At 39.8% G+C, this 27441-nt stretch overlaps 1 protein-coding gene across 1 annotated transcript in view; it reads left to right on the top strand.

The window, feature by feature from the left end:
* Window positions 1-27055, top strand: part of itfg2 (integrin alpha FG-GAP repeat containing 2) — an 83378-nt gene extending 56323 nt beyond the window's left edge. Inside the window, exons 11-12 of the mRNA XM_087997281.1 lie at window positions 6958-7128; window positions 26731-27055. Of these exons, the coding sequence (XP_087853407.1) occupies window positions 6958-7128; window positions 26731-26840 (281 nt within the window). The 3' untranslated portion in view covers window positions 26841-27055. The remainder of the gene's footprint in view (window positions 1-6957; window positions 7129-26730) is intronic.
* Window positions 27056-27441: the final 386 nt, after the last annotated feature.

Here is a 27441-nt window from a genome sequence, read left to right as displayed (position 1 = left end):
TGATGTATTGTGCATAGTTCGAGGTACTAGTCTTCAGGAAGGAAGCAAATACATTGGAAAGACTGCAGAAGAGGATTACAAGGATGGTTCCAGGGATGAGAAAATTCACTTATGAAGATAGATTGGAGAAGTTGGGACTGTTTACCTTAGAGAGGAAAAGGCTAAGAAGAGATTTGATTGACATTTTGAAAATCAAGTGGTCTGGACAGAGTAGACAGGAAAAAACTATCCTGCTCATAAATGAATGAAAGGACACAGATTTAAAGTGATTTGCAAAAGAAGTAAATGTGATGTGAGAAGAAACCATTTTCACAAAGTGAATGTTTTGGGCTTTGAATGCACTGGTTGATAGTATGGTTGGAGGTAAGTTCAATGAAGATATTTAAGAGGGCATTAGATGATTATTTAAGAAGGAATAATATACAGGGTTATGGAGAAAGGATCAGAGGATGGCTTTAAGTCATTGTGGTCATTTGGAGGGCTAGTGTAAGCATTGTGGGCTGAATTGCCTCTTTCTACACTAACAGTTCTGATTTTCTGCTGCTGGTCTGCAGCTCCTTGAATGATGGTACCTTTCCAGCTAAGGTCCTGTAGCTACATCTGTTGCCTGTCGCGCAAATGTCAACCATCTCTCTGAATAATGCTGAATGTAGTGTGTCATTTACAGTAAGTGTATTCTTTCCTATATACGTCTTGATAGTCTGATATTTATGCATAAATGTGGATTCTACTTCTAGAAAAGATAGGAAGCTAAGTCTTCAGCTTTCTGGCCGTCAGTAATTTCAGTTGATTTTAATTTTATTGGATTTGAGTTACTCCTAATGAGCCAAGTCAGCTACCTGCTCTCCCACCTCTTCAAAAATTACCTTGAGGCTGGATGGAACCAGGGCAATGACAAGCACTGGCTGGGCTACTTTTAGTTTCTCCTTCTCCTTGGATGCTGCCTGACCTGCTGCGCTTTTCCAGCAACACATTTTTAAGCTCTGATCTCCAGCATCTGCAGTTCTCACTTTCTCCTTTTTTAGTTTCTGAATGTCTCCACTTCCGGGTCAGAAAATCCAGCCCTTAACCTGATGTAGTGATTGGCTGATATAAAATCTTTGGTATTATCTGAGTCCAATTATTTGTGGGATTAAATTGCTACCAGTAGTGAAAAGGTTGGGAGCAGATTGTTATATTGCTGGAATTTATTAGACTGTGATGTTTTTAAACTGTCTCCTTTCATTCAAAGTAAATTGAAGTAGTTTGGCAAAGGGATGTGATCTCCTGTGAACACTGCCTCGAGACATGCCCATGTGACCAACTTGTATCAAGATATTTAAAGTTAACATGCAGACTTTAACACTTGAACATAGACTATTGAAGTCAGTCAGACATCTTTTTAGAGAAGAAGGCCTATAACAAGTGTTGTGTTGGCAAGCAGAAGTTTTGATGAGAACTGCTGCCAAAATTACAAAACTAGCGAAGAGTTATGGATTGAGGGGATGTCTTATTACTTATGCTCAGAAGATTGAATAAAATAAACCTTGCTTGATAGGTTCAGTCTTAAGAAGACAACCTGCTAAAGCTGAGAGGAGATTGGAACTTTAAACACATAATCATATTTCTGCTGAGAAAGTGAAGTAGTGTATCACTGTGATGTGAGGTTTTTGTTTGTCTTAAGAAGTTAATGGTGTGCATCTTTTCTGTACCTTAGCATGTTAGTTGTTTATTAGGGTCATGTTAAGACATGGTTGATTTTAGTTTGATTGTTGTAATAAGAACCTTAAAACATGAAATCAGTCATTGGGAAATTCATTTCTCTTTTTAAAACTTTTAACTTTTGTAACAAGATATAAAACATAACATTTTGATGTGGCTGGAACAATGAGTAAAATCATTAAATTAACATTTTTCAATAAATTTGTTGATTCTAAACTTTGTGTAACAATGCTAAACAGATGATAGTGAACTGACAGCTGATTTTATATCTCTTGGTGTTTATTCCCATTGACAGTTCTGCTTTTAAGTTACTTCTGTATTTCATCGCTTGTTACACATTTTAAAAGGCTGCAGACATTGAAATGAAAATCATCGAGTAATGTTTCAATTTTTTTCAGTCTTTCATTGCTACTTGAAAATGCTGATTCTTAACACATTGACTACCTAGAATAAACTGTTGCCTATGTAATGTCTGTGTTCCTGAGATATGGGGGTTTCATTAGAGAATAATGTGTTTATTCTCTGACCATATTACCCCCCCATATGAAGAACTTAATCCAATTTACTTTACCAGGTTACTTACAAATATAAAGGATAATATGTAGCAGTGTGCGACACTGCTACAGGCAGGTAATGAAACTCACTTATTCTCTTTAAGAGACATAATTGACTGATAAAGTATATATTCTCACTATAGTACAGTAACAATTATATTAATGGTATCTATGGTGTTATGTCACATTGTAGCATCAAAGATACAGCAAACCTGAAATGGCAGAGAAAGTGTCATTCAATTATATTGTTTGTACATGAGGCTGATCCTATATCTACAAGTAATGATACTACCATGCCATAAAATCTACTAATTTAGTGACCATGGTGAAGGTCCCATTTTTTGGCTGGAACAAGGGTTTCCGAATTATGGGTTGCAGTGGTCCCATTTAGGGTCCTGAACTACCCCTCCTCTGAGCAGTAATGATGACAGTGGCTCAGATGGGACAGCCCTGAACACTCTGGATCATTGCACAAATAACAAGAGATGGACAGTAAACCCAAAGTGCTCTTTAATTTCAGAAAGCACTTGTGAGCCAACATTGTGCAGACAGAGGCCAGCAGAGATTGAATCCTATTCAAACTAGCACTTCAAATGAAATTTTAATGTACTGTCATGACATATTATGCACATTGGATGGGTCACTAGATTTACTTTCTTCAACCAAACAATACTTGAATTAGAGAATGTGTCAGCCTTCTAACCCAATGCACAAGCTCAGTAATACTTTGCATATATCCACCCTGCTTATGACTGAGCTTGTGCATTGGATTAGAAGGCTAACCCATTCTCTAATTCAACTATTGTTTTGTTGAAGAAAGTAAATCTAGTGACCCATCCAGTGTGATCAATATGCCGCGACAGTACATTAAAATTTCATTTGAAATGCTAGTTTGACTGAATAGGATTACGTTAACAGCTGTTGTAAGTGAATTTGATACGAGGAGACTTGCTGACAGTTACAGGAGGGTTTTAATGTTGCACATCATCATGTCCCAAGGCTCTTGGTTCAAATACATCAGGTATTAAATTCTAAAATTAGGAACCTTTTTACATTGTGCTCCAAAGTTCATTTCTGCACCAACGTAAAACCGCTCACAGTGGCTTAGTGATTAGTACTGCTGCCTCAAAGTACCAAGGACCCGAGTTCGATTCCACCCTTGGGTGACTGTATGTGGAGTTCGCTCATTCTCCCCGTGTCTGCCTGGGTTTCTTCCCACTGTCCAAAGATGTGCAGACTAGGTGGATTGCCCATGGGAAAAGCAGGGTTAAAGGGATACAGTAGGCAGGTGGGTCTGGGGTGGATGCTGTTCAGAGGGGTGGTGTGGACCCGGAGGGCTGAATAGCTTGGAAGCAGGCCATACAGATTCTGTGAATGTGTCCAGGGTGCAAGAAAAGTAGGAGATAATGTGGCTGAGCTGGGAAGCCAAAGTGATGGCTTCGGTTGTTACTGTATATCTGCTCCACTATGCCTGTTGGAAACATGGAGCAGAAACAGTCCATTCAGCCTCCACCATTCTAGCTCGTGGCTGATCATCTACCTGAACACCATTTTTCCATGCTATCACCATACCCTTTGTTGTCATTAATATCTAGAAACTGATTTTTCTCAACCTTGAACATGCGCTATGGCTAAACTTCCACACAACTCTTGAGACAGAATAGATTCGGGGAAGAGGGGGTAATGTGTGAATGAATGGGCCAGTTTAAAGGGAAAAAGATTGCTGAATTTACGTTTGTGAGGTGGGGGAGCGTTTAGGAAGAGGCGCTGCTGAATGAATGGTGGACAGAGTTTGAGGAGAGAGATTGCTGATTGAATAGGTTAACAAAGTTGGGAAGAACAATGGCATTGGAAAGATTTGTGTAATCTAGTAAACAGAAAAGTGTGTATGTAAATTTCTATGAAATGGAAAGGGAGAGGTGTTGATTACAGTGTACGTTTGGGAATGGGGTAAGAGGGTTTCCTGTCACCAGACATTATGGAGAGATTTGCTGCAATCCACGAGTGCATAAAATAATAACCTTATAATATTTTTCCAAAGTGCTTTTTAAAAACTCAAATTGTTTTAAACCTTTTTATATTTGTGATTTATTCAAGCGGGAATGCGCCATTGAGACAAACTTGAATTAGCTTTCATATCACATGTACTCACTTGCATTAGTACAGTTAAAGGTTTACAAGCTGCCGCATACATGCCATCTGAGGTACAAATATACCTACGTGGAAAATCTCTGATCAAAGCAGGAAAATAAGGACAGCAGGCCAAGAAGTTAAATAAGTAAGGGCAGTCCCTCCTACTAAAATGTAGAAAAACAAGGAAACACATATAACTGGTCAACATGACAGTCCGCAAGTGATTGGCCAGCTGGGCTCGTACGTCTCACAAAAGCTCAAACTCACCCCCACCGGCTCTCTCTCTCTCTCTCTCCCCCTGGGACTGCCTGCTCCCGCTCTCTCACTACACTCTCTCTCTCACACACACACACACGCACACTCTCCCACTGCCCTGGGGCTGCCTGCTCCCCCTCTCCCACTGCCAGAAAATTGAAAGAAATAAAAGTAAAAGCAGACAGAGCCAATGAGCCATCCGCGAGCAGGAGCTCGCTATGCTGCTCCTCTGCCACTATCTTCTGGACAGCCATGAGATTGAGGATTGGCCAAGATCATAGTGAATGGCGAGCCCACTTGAAAAGCCGAATTGTGTACTTTTGCTCCTAGTTTCTATGTTTCAATGCAAATTATATGTTGGCCTGTAATAAGTAAACTTGAATAATTATATTTTGAATGTCTCTGTGCAGCTTTATCGCTTTTTTGTAGGTGTCTGGGGTCACATTAGTGTTTACGTTCAAATGGGGTTGTGTGGAGAAAAGAGTGTAGGAACCTTTGGCATGGGAAGCTGATGATTCCCAGGCAGTCTTTTACAACAATCCTGATGAGATTTATACACAATCAGATACTCAACTGCCAGTTGTCAAGGTTCCTAAGGCTTTCGTGATAGAGTCAAAGGCTTTCAGCTGTGCTACTGGGATAAGTATCTGCAGCTGGAAGAAATGTCTTGTGCTGGTACTGCAGGAAGCCCTGTGTCCGGCTAAGTGGAGTTTTGCCTTATCCTGGCTGTTTAGGTGGGAAGAGTGTCAACTTGGAGGGCATGGGGGTTTTTATCACCCTATGAGATGGGCCATGCTACAGTCAGGACTCTTCATTGGGCACAGTAGGAAGGTTTCACTCTTGGTAAGATACAACCAGTGATGGTGTTGGCTCTTTCAGTGGTTGTTAATTGTTTGAGTGTCTGAAGTGTCCTGACTTTAACCTTTCATGTTCCAAACTTAATTGTAGGCGACACAGGAAAGCAACATGCTCTCCATCTCGTGCCTTCTCACTTCCTTCTCTATTTCCCAAATAATTCCAGAGGTAATTCAGATGGGTAATATCTTGCTAATATTGATGTCGATGGTGTGGATTCTCATGCTGTGATTCAGATTTCGTATGATGCTAATCTGTGTAACCTTACCTTGGGGATAGCATCCCAAATGGGTGGGAGTACTGGATTAGTGTTTATAAGGAATTTACAGCCAATTTTACCTGGGTATCTTAGATGCTTGGACTAATGTCACTTAGCATGACAGTGTGAGGAATGGAGGAGAAAGTGAGGTCTGCAGATGCTGGAGATCAAAGTTGAAACTTTATTGCTGGAACAGCACAGCAGGTCAGGCAGCATCCAGGGAACAGGAGATTCGACGTTTCGGGCACAGGCCCTTCTTCAGGGGCCTGTGCCCGAAACGTCGAATCTCCTGTTCCCTGGATGCTGCCTGACCTGCTGTGCTGTTCCAGCAATAAAGTTTCAACAGTGTGAGGAATGTAATGACTAACTTGGTGAAACCCCATTTCTGGTTAAGGGTTATAACGGTTGATATTAATCTCCAATGTATATTCTCTCCAGATGAAATGTTATTCAGAAGTTGATGAAAATATGCAATAATATTTTATTATACATGACTCTTGATTTTTACATTAATTTTTTGAGCTATGCAGCTTTAATATATATGTATTTGATTCAGACCAATCCTTCTGAAATGATTGGCACTTTTACTGAAGTAGATCCATTATATAAACTATGTAAAAATTCTATTGGTTACAATCTGGTCTAAACATACACTATATCAGACTTTTATTTGGGGACCAGTGGGTCAATGATGATCCCTGACACAGTGCATTATGGCAACATGGCCAGATACATGGGAGAATTTGGCCAGGATAGCAACCTTTGCAAAGCCATCTAGATGTGCTGTTCTAAAGTTCAAGTTTCTGGAAGTTCTGTTTGCGAGCCTTAACTTCTACCTCGCACTCCTTTAGATCTTTATTGTCTGTTAACCTCCAAAGAAGGTTAAGCTTCAAAGCGTAACTACCAAAACCTTCTCAACATGTCTGTCCAGTCATTTAGTAAGTTTTGTTCAATGACAGCAGTCATACAGGTAAAAATTGTTGTTGTTAATAAAATCCAAAATAACCTTGATGCAAGTTTGACAGAGTCTACTATTACTGTATCATTTGGAACTATTAAGCCATATTAATAGTATCTCAAGATTCTATTAAGCCTGGATGGTTTGAATGGAAAGAAAGAAATTGTGCATGCACCATGTCGTGGGGTTTTTAAACTTAACAGGTCTCCATTGCTTACTGTCATCTCTCTTTCCCCCTCCAGGTATTTATGCATGCAAAAATGGTCGGAATAGTCCCTGTCTGGTGTATGTCAGCTTCAACCACAAAATCTATATCTATTGGAGGGTGGAGTTAGAGAGAATGGAATCTACCAATATGTTGAAGGTATTGGAAACAGATGAGTTCCACAGCCTGCTACAAGGAACATCAGTGGGTGAGTATTTTCATGTTCATCCTTGGCTTTGGTGGGAAGGATTACATTGCTTTGTTGATGCGCATAAACAAACTTGAACAGCGATGTTCAATGTTTTGAAATTAGCCGATGTCTGAAATATTTTTGTTCTCTTCCATTTATGCTACTATATAAAGGATTTTAATTTCTGTCTCGTAGTGAGGCTGTATGGCATGTATCATTTCTAGCCAACAACAAATGAACTCTGAATATAGGTTTACTCTTCATATGCTAAAAGAAAAGCCTGGCACACAACCCAAGACAAATTTTAATGAGAATACTTAGTCGATTATTTTTATTTTGTCAATGATGTTCTTCCCCAACATATTTCTTTTCTCTAGCTCTGAACCTTTTTTAACCTTTGGTTGCCCCTACTTCTCTGCTCTATTTTCTCCCTCTGCCTTTGACTTCTCTGCTTCCTTCATTGATTCAATTCTTCATGGTTTGTCTTCATTTTTTCTCTTGTTTATAAGTCACATCTTACTAAGATTGCATGTGATGTCAATGTTTAATTACTGCTGTTAATTATGCATTAGGAGGAGGCAATGGCCTAGTGGTGTTATAACTGGGCTGTTAACCCCTTCCCTGGCGACTTTTTTTGGAGAAAACGTTTCATTTTTAGACGAGTTTTTTTATTGCTTTTTTTATTGTATTTTTAATGCTGATTATGGAAATAACTTATCAGACAAGCTTGCACTCTCATCTGATGTATCCAAGCTTCTAATAGAAGGTACATACTCATTGTCATCTTCTGATCTTGACATCTGGGCATAATTTGTAAAAAAAAAACCCAGAAAAAACCGAATGACAGTGTGTGCCCAAAAGCGGTGCGTCGACACTTCTTGCAATGCCTGAGGCAGAAGAGACACAGCTACCAGACGTATGAGTCACCGAGTATACTCGTTTCTAAATGAGAAGGGCCCAGAAATGCCGAGAATTGACATATAACTCGTCTGTGGCTGTTTTTGAAATTATATGTTTTGGACGAGTTTACTCGTCGCACTCTGAAAAAGACAAATTGGGTGAAGATGAGTTGACTCGTCTTTGCCTGGTAAGGGGTTAATCCAGAGGGCCAGTTAATGTCCTCGAGATCCAGATTTGAATTCTGGCATGGCAGATGGTGGAATTTGAAGTTGACAAACATTTGGAATTAGGAGTCTAATGATGACCATGAAAGCATTATCAGGAAAAATCGATCTGGTTCATGAATGTTCTTTAGGGAAGGAAACTTGTCATCTTTACCTGATCTGGCCTGAATGTGACTCCAGGCCCACAGCAATGTGGTTGATTCTTAACTACCCTTTTGGATGGGCAATAAATGCTGGCCTAGCCAGTAATGCCCTCATCCTATGAATGAATTTTTCTGAGCATTGTGTATCTTTAGAATTTTCTCAATGAAGAGATGGTGGAAGTAGGGTCCTTGAATACTTTTAAGGCAGAGTTGGGTATATTTTTGTTAAGCGAGGGATTGAAATGTTGTTGGGGTAGACAGGTTTGTGGATTTGATGTTATAATCAGGTCAGCCATGACCTTCTTGAATGTCGGAGCAAGTTCAAGGGGCTAAATGGCCTACTGCTCCTGTTCTTACGTAAAGCATTTGTATACAGTCCTTCAAAGCTGTTTCCTCTGTCTTTCAGAAATAACTGAATAATTCTAATATCAAATGAAAGCCAAAAGAACTACAGATGCTGAAAATCAAAAACAAAAACAGAAGTTGCTGGAAAAGCTCAGCAGGTCTGGTAGCATCTGTGCAGAGAAACCAGAATTAATGTTTTGGGTCCAGTTACTCTTCCTCAGAACTGGTCTGAGGAAGGCTCACTGGACCCGAATTGTTAATTCTAACATCAAACTTTTTTTCTTATGATAATGCCCAAAATGGGTAAAACAATAGAAGACTATAGTAACAAGATCAAATATTTGTATGATTACCATAGTCATTAAGCCTTACAGGTTTGTTATATAAGAGAAAATGGCATGATTCACATCTGCACCTAACTAATGAGCTAATTTTTAAATCCTTGCCTCAAAAGCTGCAGACATTGTCTGCTTGATACTTTTTCATAGGGCTTCTGTAAATGACCTTCATTCAAACAATCTAAACCAAACACATTTAATTAAATAAAACAAAGAACTATGGATGCTGGAAATCTGAAACAGGAGCAGAGATAGCTGGAGAATCTCAGCAAATCTGACAGTATCAAAGGAGAGAAAGCAGAGTTAACATCGGTCTGGACTTGAAACATTAACTCTGCTTTCTCTCCACAGATACAGCCAGACCTATTGCATTTCTACATTTACTTAATATCTGTTTTAATAAAAAAAACTATCAGAGAAAATCATATAAGAGCTGTAAAAAGCACGTAAACAAAGAACACCATTGTTATGAAAATGAGTCAGCAATTTATGATGAGGAAGTGATAGCCCATGGATTGCAGTTGTAAGCAAGTTCTGTTTACTCCACGTTATCAAGAAATGGCTCAAGACATTGTCACTGCAAACGTTATGGGCACTGAAAACCTTCCTGCAATAGTATAGAAGACTTGTGCTTCGGAATTACCTCTAGAAAAGCTGTTTTCAGTACAGCTACAACACTGAAATCTCTGCAACATGGAGAATTACCCAGGTATGTCTTGTGCACAAAAGGCAGGTCAGCTCCATTACCGCCCCATTGCTCTATGTTCGATCATCAACAAAGTAATCAAAGGGGTTACCGATGATGCTATCAAACAGTATTTGCTTTGTAATAATCAGCCTGCTAAGGCTTGGTTTCGGTTTTGCCTTGTTATGCCTTTGGTCCAAATATAGATAAAAGAACTGAATTCCAGAGGTGAGATGAGAGTGAATGTCCTTGATTTCAAAGCTGCATTTAACTGAGTGTGGCATCAACGAGCTCTTGCAAAGAGGTGTAAATGGTAATCATTTGGAATAGTCTCCACTGATTGGAGTCACATCTGGCACAAAGGAAGATGGTTGTGTTTGTTTGAGGTCATTCATCTCATTCCAAGGGAATCTTTGCCAGAGCTCCTCAAGGTAATGTCCTAGGCCCAACCATCTTCAGCTGTTTCATCAGTGACTTTCACTCCACCATAAGGTCAGAAGTGAAAGTGGTCACTGACAAACACACACTGTGCAGCACCATTCGCAACTCCTTGGGTTCTGAAGCAGACCGTGACCATGTATAGCAAGACCTGAATAATATCCAATAGTAAGTTGCATTCATTCCACCCAAGAACCAGCAATGACCACTTTGAATTAAAGCAAATTTAACTATCTCCACTTGACATTTAATGGCATCAACATTTGTTGAATCCCCCACTATCAGCATCCTGGAGTTTATCATTGGCTGAAAACTGATCTGGACCAGTGAATGGCAGTTACCAGAGTAGAGGTAATGAATTCTGAGGCAACAAAGTCATATCCTAACTCCCAATGCCTGTCTGTCATCTAGAAAGCACAGATCTGGATAGCAATTGAATACTGACAAATGCAGTTCCAACAGTGTCCAGGAAAACATGGTCCACCAGGCTGGCACCCTACTTTAAACCTTTATCACTTCACCATTGACACACACTGGCAGTAATGTGCGCCAGCTGTTAGGTCTACTGCAGCAACTCCCCAAGGATACTCAATAAAACCTTACAAATCCTTGACCTCTAACTCCTAGAAGAAGGCTGATGGATACATGGGCACACTATTACCTGAAATGCCTTCCAAGCCATACCACATGGTAATTTGGAACTACATTGCCACTGTTTCACTGTTGCTGGGTCAGAATCCTAGAACACCCATCATAGCAACACTGTGACCATAAGATGGAGGAGTAAAAGTAGCTCTTTTTGGCTCATCAAGTTTGCTCCACCATTTAATAAGATCATGGCTGATATGATAATCATTAACTCCACTTTCCTTTTATTTTCCCATACCCTTACTGATTAAAAATCTGGAATTCTGAGCTGTAATATACTTCATAATCTGCCTTCGCAGCTGTCCGCAGTAAAGCATTCCACAGATTCATTACTTTTTGAGAGAAAAAATTCCTTCTCGTCTCTATTTTAAGTGGGTGACTTTGGGACGTAGACTCTTCCACAAGAAAAAAACAATCCCTCCTCATCTTGTCAAGCCCTCAAAGAATCAAATATGTTTCTATCAGGTTGTCTCTCGATCTTCTAAATTTCAATAAGTACACACCCAATCTAATTAATCTCTTTTCATAAGAAAATTTCTCCATATCCGGGATCAACTGAGGGAACCTTCTTTGAATTATTGCAATGCTGTTATATGTTCCCTTAGAATAAGGAGACCAAAAATGCTCACAGTATTCTGGGTTTGATCTAATTAGAACCTTATAGTTTTACAAGACTTCTCTATTTTTAAACTTCATTTCCTTTGAAGTAAAAGCCCACTAGCCTTCCCTAATACCTACTGAATCCCCTCTACAGAATCCCTATGAATGCACTGTATTAGTTCAAGAAGGTGGTTCACTGCCATTTTCTGCTGAGCAATTAGGAATGGGCAATAAATGCTAACCAAATCAGCAGTAGCCACTTTCCATGAACGAATTACAAAAAAACCTCCCAGTTCAACTCATGAAACCAGCAGCTTAAGCCTTCCCGTCTGAGGTAGAACACTTTTGGCACTCATAGACTTTAACTCAGGTCTCTTGTAGATAAAACTCTCTCACTGTCTTCTTCTGTCTCATGCTCTATCACATCTGTCATACTAACTCACACCCTTGCTCACTCTTACTCGCTGTGTGTATTGCTCCCTCTTTTTCTCTCAATCTCACTCTTACTGTCATGCTGTCTTGAGTGTATGCTATGTTTCCCTCTCTCATTCTCTCATGTTCTGTCTTTCTTTCTTTTCTTTCCGTCCTTCCCTTCCTCGCTTCCTTCCTTCCTTCCTTCCCTTGCTCTTGTCCTCACTCTCGGCTGTCCCGACCCTCACTCTCTCGCATCCTCGCTTTCACCTGCCCTTGCCCTCCCTCACCCTTGCCCTTGCTCTCTCTTTCCCACGAGCGCACATGCATGCCACCTCCCCTCTCCCCACATGGATAAGTGTGAGGTTCTCCACTTTGGTCAGAGGATTAGGAAGTAGTTAATTATCTAGATGGAAAGAAACTTCAGAATACTTTGGTGCAGAGGGATCCTGGTGTCCTTATTCACGAATCACAGAAAACCAGTATGCAGGTACAGCAGATCCTATGGAAACAAATCAAACGTTGGCATTATTGCTAAACAAATAGAGTATTAAAGTAGAGAAATGTTGTTGCAACTGAACAAAACATTAGTGAGACCTCCGCTAGGGTATTGCAAGCAGTTTTGATCCGCTCACTTGAGGAGGGATGTACTTGCATTGGAGGCAGTTCGGTGGATGTTCAGTAGATTGATTTCAGAGAAAAGGAGTTTGCTTTATGAGGTGAGATTAAGCAGTTTAGGTCTATGCTCCCTAGAATTTAGAAGAATGAGTGGAAATCTAATTGAGGTATACACAATGCTAAAGGGGATGACGAAGTAGACGTATTGAAGATGTTTCTTCAGGTGGAGCAATCTAGGACATGAAGTCATAGTTTTAGAATAAGAGGTAGCAGACTTAAAATAGCAATGAGGAGGAATTACTTCTCTGAAATGGTGGTGTATCTATGGAATGCATTACTCCAAAGTGCAGTGAATGTTGGAACATTAATCAAATTTAAGGAAGAGTTAGACAGATTTTTAATTAGTAGCAGTTGAAAGGTTATGGAGAGCAGAGAGGCAGGTGGAGTTGAGGTGGAAGACATCAGCCATGATCATATTAAATGGTAGAGCAGGCTCAAGGGGCTGAATTGCCTACTCCTGCTCTTAGTTATATGTTCTCCTTGCTCACGCTTTATTCTGCTCAAGGTCTGTTTCATTGGCACAATGTGCTCTCGCATTTTCTCTTGTGTGCTTACACTCTCTCGCGCCCCCATTTGTTTCTTGTGCCTGATATTGCTTGCATTATCTTTTGCTCACTCCCTGAGTCTGTTTCACTTGCGCTTTCTTTCGCTTGTTCTTTTTTACTCTTTTGGTTGTGCTCTCTTTTGCTCAGTCTTTTTTTTTAAACACTTTTGATTGTGCTGTCTCACACTCGCCCTCTCTCTTTCTCTCACAGATTATAATCCAATCTGTACTCTTCTTTCATTGTGAATAAATTGACCTTTTTTCCCAGAGTTTTTTTTTGTCCTAGTTCTAACAACTACACAATGAAGGGCTTCAATTACTAGTCTATTTTTAGCAATGTTTAAGTTCTGCACTACCAAACATTTATTTATATAGCAAACTATGCACAAGCTGTCTGTGTGAATAGAGTCGATTTGATCCACCTTATTGAATAATTTTTGGGAACCTATGTTTTTAAGCAGGGATGCATATGCATATTCTTCAGGGCAAAGGGAACAATTTAGGAGGGTATTGTTGTCCTCTCTGAGCCTGCCATTTGTATTTGGTCATTCCAGTGAGGCACATGGGAAAGGCTAGGGGAGAGTTTGGTATAATGTTTCATGCACCAATAAACGAAGCAAAATTTCTGCAGGGCCATTTCACAGCAAATCCCAGCTTTTGTAGGTGCCTATCAGAAACTCCTGACGATGTAGTCTTGAAGTCTAACTTAGCCCTCACCAAGAATGTTGTCACCATTTTGCTGCTGCGTAATTATCAGCATCCAAGTACCTTTATATAAAGAATAAAACTGGTCAGAGTGATGGAGTTAAAGATGCACAGCAAAGATAAACTTGAAATAATTATTTTGTGGGGTCCGGAAAGTAGAAAAGACTGTATAAGATGAACCTTTTAAAATTTATTCATGGGATATGGGTGGCACTGGCTGGGTTAGCATTTATTGCCTGTGAGTAATTGTCCCTGAGAAAGAGCTGTTGCAGTCCATTTGACGTAAGTAGACTCACAGTTCCATTAGGGGTCACTTCCAGGATTTTGACCCAGGAATAGTGAAGGAACGACATAATTATTTCCAAGTGAGGATGGTGAGTGACTTGGAAGGTGCTGTCAAAGGAGCTTTGGTGAATTTCTGTAGTGTATCTTGTAGATAATACACACTGCTGTGACTGAGTGTTGGTGGTGGAGGAAGTGGATGTTCATGGATGTGGTGCCAATCAAGCAGGCTGCTTTGTTCTGAATGATGTCAAGCTTCTTGAGTATTGTTGGAGCTGCACTCGACTACGCACCTGGGAAGTATTCCATTATACTCCTGACTTTAGATTACTTCCAGTGTGGAAACAGGCCCTTCGGCCCAACAAGTCCACACCGCCCCGCCGAAGCGCAACCCACCCATACCCCTACATTTACCCCTTACCTAACACTTATAACACTTACCTCCACACAGTCAGTCGCCTGAGGCGGGAATTGAACCCGGGTCTCTGGCGCTGTGAGGCAGCAGTGCTAACCACTGTGCCACCGTGCCGCCCACTTGTGCTGCCTACAAGACTTGTGGCTTGTAGGTTGGTGGACAGGCTTTGGGGAGTCAGGAGGTCAGTTACTCACAGCGGGATTCCCTTGTCTGTGACTTGCTTTTGTAACCATGGTATTATATGGCTAGCCCAGTTCAGTTTCTGGTCAGTGGTAACTTGCAGGATGTAGATAGAGTCATAGAGATGTACAGCATGGAAACAGACCCTTCGATCCAACCCATCCATGCCGACCAGATATCCCAACCCAAACTAGTCCCACCTGTCAGTACCCGGCCCATATCCCTCCAAAACCTTCCTATTTATATACCCATCCAAATGCCTTTTAAATGTTGCAATTGTACCAGCCTCCACCACTTCCTTTCGCACCTCATTCCATACCACCCTCTGTTTGAAAAGATTGCCCCTTAGGTCTCTTTTATATCTTTCCCCTCTCACCCTAAACCTATGCCCTCTAGTTCTGGACTCTCCAACCCCAGAGAAAAGACTTTGTCTATTTATCCTATCCATGCCCCTCATAATTTTGTGAACCTCTATAAGGTCACCCCTCAGTCTCCGATGCTCCAGGTAAAACAGCCCCACACTGTTCAGCCTCTCCCTATAGCTCAAATCCTCCAACCCTGGCAACATCCTTGTGAAACTTTTCCAAACGCTTTCAAGTTTCCCAACATCTTTCTGATAGGAAGGAGATCAGAATTGCATGCAATATTCCAACAGTGGCCTAACCAATGTCCTGTACGGCCGCAACATGACCTCCCAACTCGTGTACTCAATACTCTGACCAATAAAGGAAAGCATACCAAATGCCTTCTTCACTATCCTATCTACCTGTGACTCCACTTTCAAGGAGCTATGAACCTGCACTCCAAGGTCTCTTTGTTCAGCAACACTCCCTAGGACCTTACCATTAAGTGTATAAATCCTGCTAAGATTTGCTTTCCCAAAATGCAGCACCTCGCATTTATTTGAATCAAACTCCATCTGCCATTTCTCAGCCCATTGGCCAAGATCCTGTTGTAATCTGAGGTAAACCTCTTCACTGTCCACTACACCTCCAATTTTGGTGTCATCAGCAAACTTACTAACTTGTACTTCTTATGCTTGCATCTAAATCATTTATGTAAATGACAAAAAGTAGAGGAACCAGCACGGATCCTTGTGATACTCCATTGGTCACAGGCCTCCATTCTGAAAAACAAACATCCACTACCACCCAATAGCTAGTTCTCCCTGTACTCCATGAAATCTAAACTTGCTAACCAGTCTCCCATGGGGAACCTTGTCGAACGCCTTACTGAAGTCCATATAGATTACATCTACCGCTCTGCCCTCATCAATCCTCTTTGTTACTTCTTCAAACAACTCAATCAAGTTTGTGAGACATGATTTCCCACGCACAAAGCCATTTTCACTATCCCTAATCAGTCCTTGCCTTTCCAAATACATGAACATTCTGTCCCTCACGATTCCCCCCAACAACCTGCCCACCACCGATGTCAGGCTCACCGGTCTATAGTTCCCTGGCTTGTCCTTACCTCCTTTCTTAAAAAGTGGCACCACATTAGCCAACCTCCAGTCTTCCGGCACCTCACCTGTGACTATTGATGATACAAATATCTCGGTAAGAGGCCCAGCAATCACTTCCCAAGCTTCCTACAGAATTCTTGGGTACAGCTGATCAGGTACTGGGATTTATCAACCTTTATGCATTTCAAGACATCCAGCACTTCCTCCTCTGTAATATGGACATTTTGCAAGGTGTCACCATCTATTTCCCTATAGTCTACATCTTACATATCTTTTTCCATTGTAAATACTGATGCAAAATACTCATTTAGTATCTCCCTCATCTCCTGCGGCTCCACAGAAAGGCCACCTTGCTGATCTTTGAGGAGCCCTATTCTCTCCCTAGTTACCCTTTTGTCCTTAATATATTTGTAAAAACCCTTTGGATTCTCCTTAATTCTATATGCCAAAGCTATCTCATGTCCCCTTCTTGTCCTCCTGATTTCCTTCTTAAGTATACTCCTACTGCCTTTATGCTCTTCTAAGGATTCACTCGATCTATGCTGTCTATACCTGATATATGTTTCCTTCTTTTTCTTAACCAAATCCTCAATTTCTTAAGTCATCCAGAACTCCCTATACCTACCAGCCTTTCCTTTCACCCTAACAGGAATATACTTTCTCTGGATTCTCGTTATCTCTTTTCTGAAGGCTTCCCATTTTCCAGCCGTCCCTTTACCTGCGAACATCTATCCCCAATCAGCTTTTGAAAGTTCTTGCCTAATACTGTGAAAATTGGCCTTTCTCCATTTTCAAAAGGGATTAATTGATGGTAATGCCATTGAATATCAAGGGGTGATGGTTAGATTGTATCTTGTTGGAGAGGGCCATTGCCTTGCATTTATGTAGTGCAAATGTTACTTGCTAATTTTCAGCCCAAACCTACATTTGAATATGGACTGCTTCAGCATCTGAGAAGTCACGAATGGTATTGAACATTGTGCAACCTTCAGCGAACATCTCTACCTCTGACCTTCTGACAAAGCAGCTGAAGATGATTTGGCCCAGCACCAGGACACTACCCTGTAGAGCTGTACTGGAACTGATCTGACTGATTTACAACAACCATCACTATCTACCTTTGTGCCAGATATGACTGACTGCAACTTGCGGAGAATTATCCCCTGATTCCCATTGTATCGGGTTTTGCTAGGATTCCTTGATGTCACACTTAGTCAAATGCTTGATCTTGCCCTTGATGTCAAAGGGAACCAATCCCATTTCACCTTTGGATTCCAGCTTCTTTTTCCGTGTTTGAAACAAGGCCCTAATGACATCAGGAGTGCATGGCTCTGGAAAAACCCAAACATGGTCTGAGTGAAACTGCTTTTGCTAAGCAGATGCTGCTTGATACCACTGTTGATGGCACCTCTCATCAATTTACTGATGACTGCGAATAGACTGATGGGCAGAAACTGGCTGGATTGGACTTTTCCTATTTTTTGTGTGTGGGACATACCTGGGCAATTTTCCACATTGTCAGGTAGATATCAATTGAACTAGAATAGGAGAATGGCAAATTCTCAAATACACATCTTCACTTCTATTGCTGGAATGTTGTCAGGGCCTCTATCCAGTGCCTTCAACAATTTATTGATATCACATGGAGCGAATCGAATTGGCTAAAGGCTGACATCAATGATGCTGGGGATCTCTGGAAAAGGCCAAGATAGATCATCCACTTAGCAATTCTGGTTGAAGATTCTTACAAATGCTTGATGCTAATCTAACCTGAACCAGAATTATTCTGAAATCCCTTCCCCCCCCCCCCCCCCCAAAAAAAAACAGGATTTACCTTGCTAGGGAATCTCGATCTAGGACAGTAATAGTCAGACAGCTTGCAACTAGAATGTTTGACAGACACCTTAGCTTTCCAGCTCAGTGGTAATGAGGCTGAGACTTCAAAATTACCCCTGCAGTCCCAGCTCTGCAACTGGAAGATCAGTTATGTTGGAAAAGCACTTAAAATGTCAAATTGACTCTTTCAGCTGTAAATAGCATTTTATCAGTAACCAAAATGTTCGTAAGTATTTTCTAAATGTAACTATTATTTTAGAACGTATTTGAATTCAGAACAGAAATGGTTGGCACAGGGTTATATTAAGGGCATGCAGTTCTTCCAGGCAGTCTCTACATATTTTACTAATTTGGTAGAATTGCAATAACGTGAGAAATTCCTATTTCATCTAAAAATACTGACTGTGGGAACAGGTTTGTTGGCTGACATTTACCTCTTTAAATTCAGAACCCAGCTGTGCCCATGGTGTTTCCCTTGAGAGCCTTTCAAATTATATTTTTAATGTAAACAGTGTTTGAGAGAGAAAGAGAAAATAATGTTTTAAAATAGCATTGACGTAGATGATTACCCATGATCTAATTGAATGGCAGTGTAAGCTTGGTGGACTAAAGAGCTTCTGCTGTTCCTAGGATCCTTTCATGCATAAACTTGTCAAAAAGGCCACATTTTGAAATTTTCATTTTAGTCAATATTGGTTCTGTGAACTGATGTTCGACTTACATAAATCTAATTGACTAGGTCCGTTCTAATTGAGCTTACCTGCCTTTGATGATTCTTTTCACCTTTTGTTTATTTTAGAAATATTTCATTTGTTGCCATAATTACGACTAAGTATTTAAAACTCTGCATCAGCCCTTCTAATCATTATTGTTTTGATACCCAAACTCCATTTTAAGTGGTCTGAATTAAATAGTTTTATCATGAAGTAGTCAATAAATGACTATCTGTTTATTCTTTGGATATCCTATGTCCCTAGTTTGGAAAAGGATATACAACTGTTTATTTTTATCTGTCTGCATTGTTACTTTTGTATCCTCATTCTCTGGAACTTTAAATTTAGGTTTTAGTCTCATTCCACCCCACACCTGAAGCATTCTATTAGCTGTAATTGTCCTTGTATGTAAAAACTTGTTTTTCCCGGCTTCCCTGGGACCACTCCTCACCCTGAGCCGGGTTTAGATCTTCAGGCTGGGGACATTTCAGCCAAGAATACATTCTAACATATCTATTATGGAGGCTGTCCATATTCCACAACGTTGATGGTACTGACAGAGGAGCATTGTATGACCAGTCTGTTAGCTAGATGACTTGCACATCTCCAACTTGAGAACAGAGCTAAGAGGTTGAACAGGGCTCACCAACCCCACTCACTACCACTTGTCTGGATTTCTTAGGGATTGCTGAGGAGCTCTGTGGCCTCCAGCATGATGTTGAAGCAAGGTACCATGAGAAAGATGGTGCTGTCTAGCACTGTAATCAGCTGAACAGTGACCATTGGCTGTATAGGAAGAAGGGGGCTAAGAAGCTGCCCACTAATGGAGGAGGTCATCAATCACCTAGTCAGCAGTACATAGAAACAAAGAAGATAGGAGCAGGAGGAGGCCATTTGGCCATTCGATCCTGCTCCGCCATTCATCACGATCATGGCTGATTGTCCAACTCAACAGCCTAACTGTGCTTTCTCCCCATAACCTTTGATCCCATTCACCCTAAGTGCTATATCTAGCTGCCTCTGGAGTCAGCAGGTTAACTCTTTCTCTCTACAGATCCTGCCAGACCTCCACATTTTCTTCTGAAATTTCTGGTTTTTATTTCCGATTTTGAGCATCCATAGGATTTTGCTTTTAAATTAGAATTGATCAGTATTCAAACACCCACTGAATTTATCATAACTCAGTGCTGTCATTTCCTACAATATTTCTTTAAACATTTGATAAAGTATTAGCAAATAGTTATGGATTTGGCAAGGAGAAAAATCCTTATTGTAAGTGGTTATAACATCAAACTCTAATGGAACACTGTATGGTTTTATATTCTGATCTTTTCTAAGAACACAAGTGGGCTGTGGTCTTTGTAGAGTAGTTATTCCCCCTGCCTATTGGTTGCATATGCTTCAGCATGTTGAAAAGCCAGGAGCAAGCTTAAACGCCTCCCTTTCAATGGTCAAGCAATTTCTTCAAAATGTAAATTAAGTTTCTTAGAGAAATAGCTAACTAGCTGTTCCACATCTGCATGTTCGTCTTGGAGTGGCGTTGTTCCTATCCCTATGGCATTGGTGCAATTAGTAGCATTGAATGGTTTACTAAAACTGGTTTATTTATCAAAATGGCTTTCAACTTTTTGAATGCCATTTCGTATGACTGACTGTTTGGAAGTTGTGTTTTTCTTCAACAAATTTGTCACTGAGATAACTACTATTGCTAATATTGGGAACTGATTACCTATAGAAACTGTACCTCCAAATTGCAGTGTTATTCCTTTGTCTTGGTTTACAAAAAATATTGTTGCCTGAACCCTGGCATCTCATGACATTCAGTGAATGCTGTAAGGAAGTGACCTTGTCCTTGACAAACTTGTTCTTGGCTACACTTATGATGAGGTTAGCTTTGGCTAGCTTTTCAAACAGAGTTCTTAAAAGCCTGACATGATCTTTCCAAATGTACATCACTGTATACAAAGCAATTACTAAACTAGGCAATCTTTGCTTGGTCAATCTTTGAAATACAGACAGTGTATTTTTCATATCAAATGTTTCCATGATCTTACCTCTTTCTTCTAAAATCTAATGCGTACACTCCCAATCTGTTTAATGTTTCCTCAAAGATAATTTCTTCAATTTATCAAGAGGACGATGTAATACCTTATCCAAACCCACCAATACCTCTGCATTTGTCAGCTTCACAACAGCAGTCCCAATCTGAGAAGGGATACAACCTTATCAGTATTAACAGCAAGACCAGTTCTGTATGTCCATTATTTTCTGAGAAAGTGTACAGACATATATCTTTACTACCCAGGAATGCTAATGATTCTTTTTAATACTAGGTATTAATCTTGTGTCCTTCTTCTGCATCCTTTTTACTGCCCTAACATCCCACATCATGTATGGACATAGTAATTGGAAATAAGTACAGGTGAATTTCATAACTGAGGGACAAAAATTCAGAAAGCCGTTGGAGAGCATTTATGAACGTATGAACACTCAGCTCATCAAGTCTTCACTGTCATTCTATAAGATCATGGTTGATCTAATTTTAATCTCAAATACCCATTCTGGCATACCCCCAATAATTTTTTTTGCCCTTGGTAATCTAGAATCTAACTAACTCTCTCTCAAAAAATATTTAAAGATTCTGCATCCATTCCCTTTTGAGAAAGTGCATTCCAAACTGCGATTTTTTTTCCCTCATCTCTGTCTGCTAAATTGGTCTTGCCAATGTGCTGTATAACTGAAATATACCCTTCCTACTCTTGCATTCAATTCTCCTCCCAAAACCTGTTTTAATTTGCATATAGAATGTGAGTACCACTGGCTGGTCATTTATTGCCTGTTCCTAATAACCGTTGAGGTGGTGATGGTGTGCTGCTTCTTGAACCAGTGTAGTCCATGTGCTGTGTAGGTAGAATGAGTACAAACACCTGGACAATAAAACATACCATTCCATTAACTTCTCTTGATCACTTGTTGTACCCACATATGGACCTTTGACTCCTGCACAGGTTCTCCCAGATTTCTCTGCACCTCCAAGCTCTTCAACCTTTTATCATTTAGATAATGTGCATTTTTAAAATTCTTTCTGCCGAAACGGACAATTTCACATTTTCCCATGTTATACTCCATTGCTAGATCTTTGCCCACTCACTTCACTGATGTACATCTCTCTGTAAGCTGCTTATATCCTCTTCACAACTCAGGTTCCTTACCTATCTTTGTGTTATCAGCAAATTTAGCTACCACACCTTTTGTCCCTTCATCCAAATTATTTATATATAACTGTAAACTGTTGAGGCCCGCGCACCAACCTCTGTGACACACCACTTATTACAACCAGCTAGTCTGAAAAAGACTCATTTACATCAATTCTCTGCTTCCTAATGGCCAGCCGATCTTCTATCCATGTTGTATATGTGTTAGCACCATGAATTTTTATTTCCTTCAATAATCCAAGATGGAGGATGGGAAAAATTTCTGGCTGTAACAGCTACTCTTTTTTTTTTGAGGTATTTTAGGTGCTGAAGGTGACTTCCTCAAATTCCAGGAGCAGCAATTACTGTTTCTTATGCTGTTGCATTGTTTTGGAACTTTGGAGAAATAAAGTCAAAACAACAGCCGGAGGTCATTGTACACATTGGAACCAACGACATAGGAGGGAAAAGGTTGAGATTCTGAAGGGAGATTGCAGAGAGTTAGGCATGAATTTAAAAAGGAGGCCTTTGAGAGTAGTAATATCTGGATTACTCCCGGTGCTATGAGCTAGTGGGGGCTGGAATAGGAGGATAGAGCAGATGAATGCATGGATGAGGAGTTGGTGTATGGGAGAATGATTCTCATTTTTGGATGATTGGAATCTCTTTTGGGGTAGAAGTGACCTGTACAAGGAGGATGGGTTGCACCTAAATTGGGATGGGACTAATAAACTGGCAGGGAGATTTGCTAGAACTGCTTGGGAGGATTTAACCTACTAAGTTGGTGGTGGAGGGTGTGGTGGGGGTGGTTGGTATTGGGACCCGGAGAGATAATGAGGAACGAGATCCATCTGAGACTGGTACAGTTGAGAACAAAGGCAAGTCAAACAGTCAGGGCAGGCAAGGACAAAGCCATGAACAAAGTAGGGCTGATAAATTAAATTGCATTTATTTCAATGCAAGACAGATGAACTCATGGCATGGTTAGGAACATGGGACTGGGATATCATAGCAATTACAGAAACATGACTCAAGGATAGACAGGACTGGCAACTTAATGTTCCAGGATACAAATCCTACAGGAAGGACAGACAGGGAGGCAAGAGAGGAGGGGGAGTGGTGTTTTTGATAAGGGATAGCATTATATTTGTGCTGAGGGAGGATATTCCCAGAAATACAGCCAAGGAAGTTATTTGGGTGGAACTGAGAAATTAGAAAGGGATGATCACCTTATTCGGATTGTACTTTAGATCTCCCAATAGTCAGAGGGAAATTGAGAAACAGATTTGTAAGGAGATCTCAGTTATCTGTAAGAATAATAGGATGGTTATGGTAAGGGACTTTAACTTTCCAAACATGACAGATGACATGACATGACAGCATATGACAGATGCTAAACCAACTGGCCTGTAGTTCACTGCTTTCTGCCTTCCTGAATAAAGCAGTTACGTTAGTTATTTTCCAATGTAAAGAAATCTTCTGTCTGAATGTAATAAGTTTTGGAAAATTTAAACTAACACATCACTATCTTGTTACTTTTGAAATCCATCAGGACCTGGGGACTTGAGAATTCACAGTTTCAACAACTTACTCATTACTTTAATCTACTTTACCAGTTCCTTGGCAATTGTAATTTTCTTGAGTTTTCTCCTTTTCAGTTCTTGATTTACAGCTATTTCCAGGATATTACTTGTATGCTGTCGAGTGAAGATCAATGCACAATATCTATTCAGTTCATCTGCCATTTCCTCCTCACCCATTACTCATTCTCCAGCATCATTTCCTATCGAACTAACACTTACTTTGTTAACTCGTTTTTTTAAAAATCTGAAGAAACTTCTGCTTGTTTTTATATTTTTGGCTAATTTTCTCGTACTCTATTTTTTCACTCCATATTAATTATTTAGTCAATCTTTGCTCTCGTTTCATATTCTGTCCAGTCTTCTAAAGATATTACCTATCTTTGAACAATTATATAGCTTTTCTTTGAGTTTGATACTATCTTTTACTTTTGTAGCTAACCACAGATGATGGAGTCTAACCCTCAGAATTTTTCTCATTTTTTAATGTATTTGTTCTGCACCTTCTGAAATTTCCCTTTAAATGTTTGCCATTGCATTTCTATTGACTATCCCTTAACCTAAATTGGTGGTTTGCTTTCGCTAGCTCTACTTTCATTTGTCCATATTTGTCCTTGTTTAAATTCAAAATAGTCATCTCGGGCCCACACTTCTCTCTCTCAAACAGTATGTCAAATTCAAACATATTATGGTTGCTTCTAACCAGCGGTACTTTCACTCTGAATTCAGTAATGAATCATATCTTGTTGATTGAAACCTGGTCTCGATAGTTTGCTGTCTGGTTGATGCTATAACCTGCTGATCTAAGAAAATGTCCTGAAAACATGTAATTAATTCTTCATCTAGATTACTTTTTAGTCATCTTATTTTACCAGTTTATATTTACATTAAAATCCCCATGATAATCACTTCTGACAAGCTTCTATTATTTCTTCCTTGACACCCTGTCCTTCCATATCTTTACTGTTAGTTTATTTAAAGGCATCTCAATCCACGAGCCGCCATATTGATGGTTGATGAGACCAAAAGTGTTAAGCAGAAAATAGAAATGAATATAAAGGTCTAGATAAATAATTATTTTCAACAAAGCTGTGGAAAAGACAAATATTTGACTCCTGCTTTGAAATGAAGAGGTTTGAATGAAATGATGGCAAGTTATTGTCTTTTAAAAGAACTTAAACTTAATGCCAGTTCTAGAGTTAGGATTTCTCGCTAGCAGGAAAAGTCATCATTTTCACACCCCAGAGAAATGATGATAATTTAAGGTGTCAGTTGTGGGAATGCCCAAATAAGGTCAATATTAAGCTAATGACTATTGTTTATTGGGAGTCAGAGAAAAAACAAACCCCATTAGGCATTGGGAAAGGACCATGGTATTGCGTATCTTTGAGATGAGAACTGGGAGAATTCAAGCAAAGATTGGTAAATATGGTAACAACTTCTGAGACTCTACACTACTTGCAAAACATGCTGTGGGACAATTTACTGGAAAACTTCAGGCATGTTGCCATCAACTTACATCAGGACGTGGGAGATTTTCCAAAAAGCTGACTGATGTACCAGAAAGCTCAAAAGATCATTCTCTTGTTTTGACCCTGCAGAAAGTAATTAGATTTAATTTGGGTGGCCAAATAGAGAGTAAAAATGTAGATGATTTTTAAAGTTCAAAATTTAGGTGTGTATTTCCTGCTTTTTGAGTCCAAAACAGTGCCCATTGTACGGGCACAATTTTTGCAGTGAGTTATGCTGGACATCATATTGATGAGGATGTTGATGCAAGACCAGCAGAGGTATGCAACGTAGGTAGATCATGACAATCAGCATGTAATGCTGATTACATGCCAATGCTACCATTCTGAAATCCATTATTCAAACTTATTTTCAAAATCTTTAATGGAATGTGGGTGTCACTAACGAGACCAGCATTTGTTGTCCATCCCAGCTGACCTTATGCTGAGAACCTTGCTAGGCCTTTTCATATATTAGTTAAGAGTCAACTATATTACTGTGAATGTGGAGTCATCATTGGATCGGAATGGGTAACTTCCCTAAAGGACATTAGTGAGCCAAATGTGTTTTTATAACAACGAATGATTGCTTAATGGTCAGCATTATTAGGACCAGTTTATATTAGAGATATATTAATTGAATTTAAGTTCCACAAGCTGTCATGATCAGCCAATAGTCTGGGCCTCGGGATTACTGCCAGGTTCAGTGAGACAACTATTTGACAACTGTCTTCATGATTCTTAATCCCATAGGCCTGATCACTTGTTCAGCAGCAGGGAGGACCTCAACAGCATCATTCAAAGGAATTATCAACCACTTTCATATTAGCTGCTGCTGGGTTTATACCGGCTAATGCTACAATTATACAAGCATTTTGTGGTTTCTAAAGTTGATAAAGTATATAGGGACTGGGGTAGTAGCTGCTGAAGGATTTGTTTCAGTTTCAGTGCTCCTGCACAAACTACTTTGGTCCAGCCATTCCTGATGTTGTAGAATTCTCCTTAGAATAAAACATGACCAGAGGAATTAGCACAGCCAACATGGAGCAGAACAAGTTTTGAGAAGATGGAGGGGAGAAGGAGCCTCAGCAGGAGACCATAGTGATTCATGGTTGCTCCGTAGGCAGTTCTTCAACCTACCTGAACGTTGGCACGGAATACTGTGTGCAGTTACTTTGCTACAATAAGGACATTGTCACATTTCCAAGTGATGTTCTTACTGGAAAGGTTAGATCTTAGACTGAAACCAGGCTGGTAGATTATATTTTTTATTTGGTTTGAAGGAGGTGGTCTTTAATTGAAACACAAGCAGGTAATACTGCAGATTTAGTTTTAATAATAAAACAGTATTTTATTCCACATTAAAAGAAGAAAAAAAAAATCAAACTAATTAAATATTATACAAAAGGCCAGAGAGGATTCTATTCTCTAACAAACAACAACAAAAAAAATTCAATGAAATTTATAAAGCAATGCTGATATGATTTACAAAAGTCAACTAATCGCATTGCTCATTGTGCTTTGCTCATTCTGTGCACCTTTAGTAAATTCCGCTTCTGGGACTGTCAGTTCCAGAAACCTATTTGTGGCTTTACTGTTTTGGGGTGGAAGTTGGATGGTATCAGATTTTAATCTTTACTGTCTGTATTATGTTTAAAAGATGCTTTATTCTGATAATGAAACTGTTGTCGTCTTAAACGGGCTGCCTTCCTGAAAGCATGATAAGCAAATTAAAGGAATTATTTAAGAAATCACTCCTCCTCCTATTTTTGTCTCCATGTATTTCAGATGTAAATAACAGCAGTGCTGTCCAAGCCATGCTACACCAGACACTCTACTTTCCTGACAAACTTTCAGGATATATCAACAAGGAGGACAAGTTGCACAAACTATGTTAGTCTGGACTGTCTGTTCAACCTTAAACTATGTGGGGAAAAATGGCAATGACTGCAAGTTTTTATGATCTATGTTGGTAAACCAACAAAACTGGCTTCTCATTTCTCCACGTCGCAATCCGGAGACCTATGGATAAACAGTTGAGAACAATTTTAACCAAAGGAGAAGCATGTTAATGACTTTGCAACAAGTAAATAAAATTAAATCTTACATGGAACTTCAGAGTAATCCATATCGATACTTGCAGAGGGATATAAGCCCAAATTAATGTTTCTCATGTTATAAATAGATTCATAAGTGAATAATATATTTAATAGTTTTCTTTCCCAATTTAAAACATCTGAGTGTCATGAATTGTGTATGTCTTAGCAGTGGTTACGTAACAGGAGAAAGAAATAAGACTGGCAAAGCAGTTTTAATGAGCCACAAAGCCTTAGATGCTTTGCGAAATATACTGCTGTATTTCCAGGTCTTGACCTTTTGCAGAATATTGCCAACTGTTGGAATCTTCTAGGAAAAGGTGAGGACTGCAGATGCTGGAGATTACAGTTGAAAGCGTGTCGCACTGGAAAAGCACAGCCAGTCAGGCAGCATCTGAGGAGC

The sequence above is a fragment of the Chiloscyllium plagiosum genome, unplaced genomic scaffold, assembly GCF_037043375.1.
Source record: "Chiloscyllium plagiosum isolate Xiang-an unplaced genomic scaffold, Cpla_swu_hap1 HiC_scaffold_19, whole genome shotgun sequence".
In the NCBI taxonomy this organism is placed as follows: Eukaryota; Metazoa; Chordata; class Chondrichthyes; order Orectolobiformes; family Hemiscylliidae; genus Chiloscyllium; species Chiloscyllium plagiosum.
This window is presented reverse-complemented; position numbering and strand designations above follow the sequence as displayed.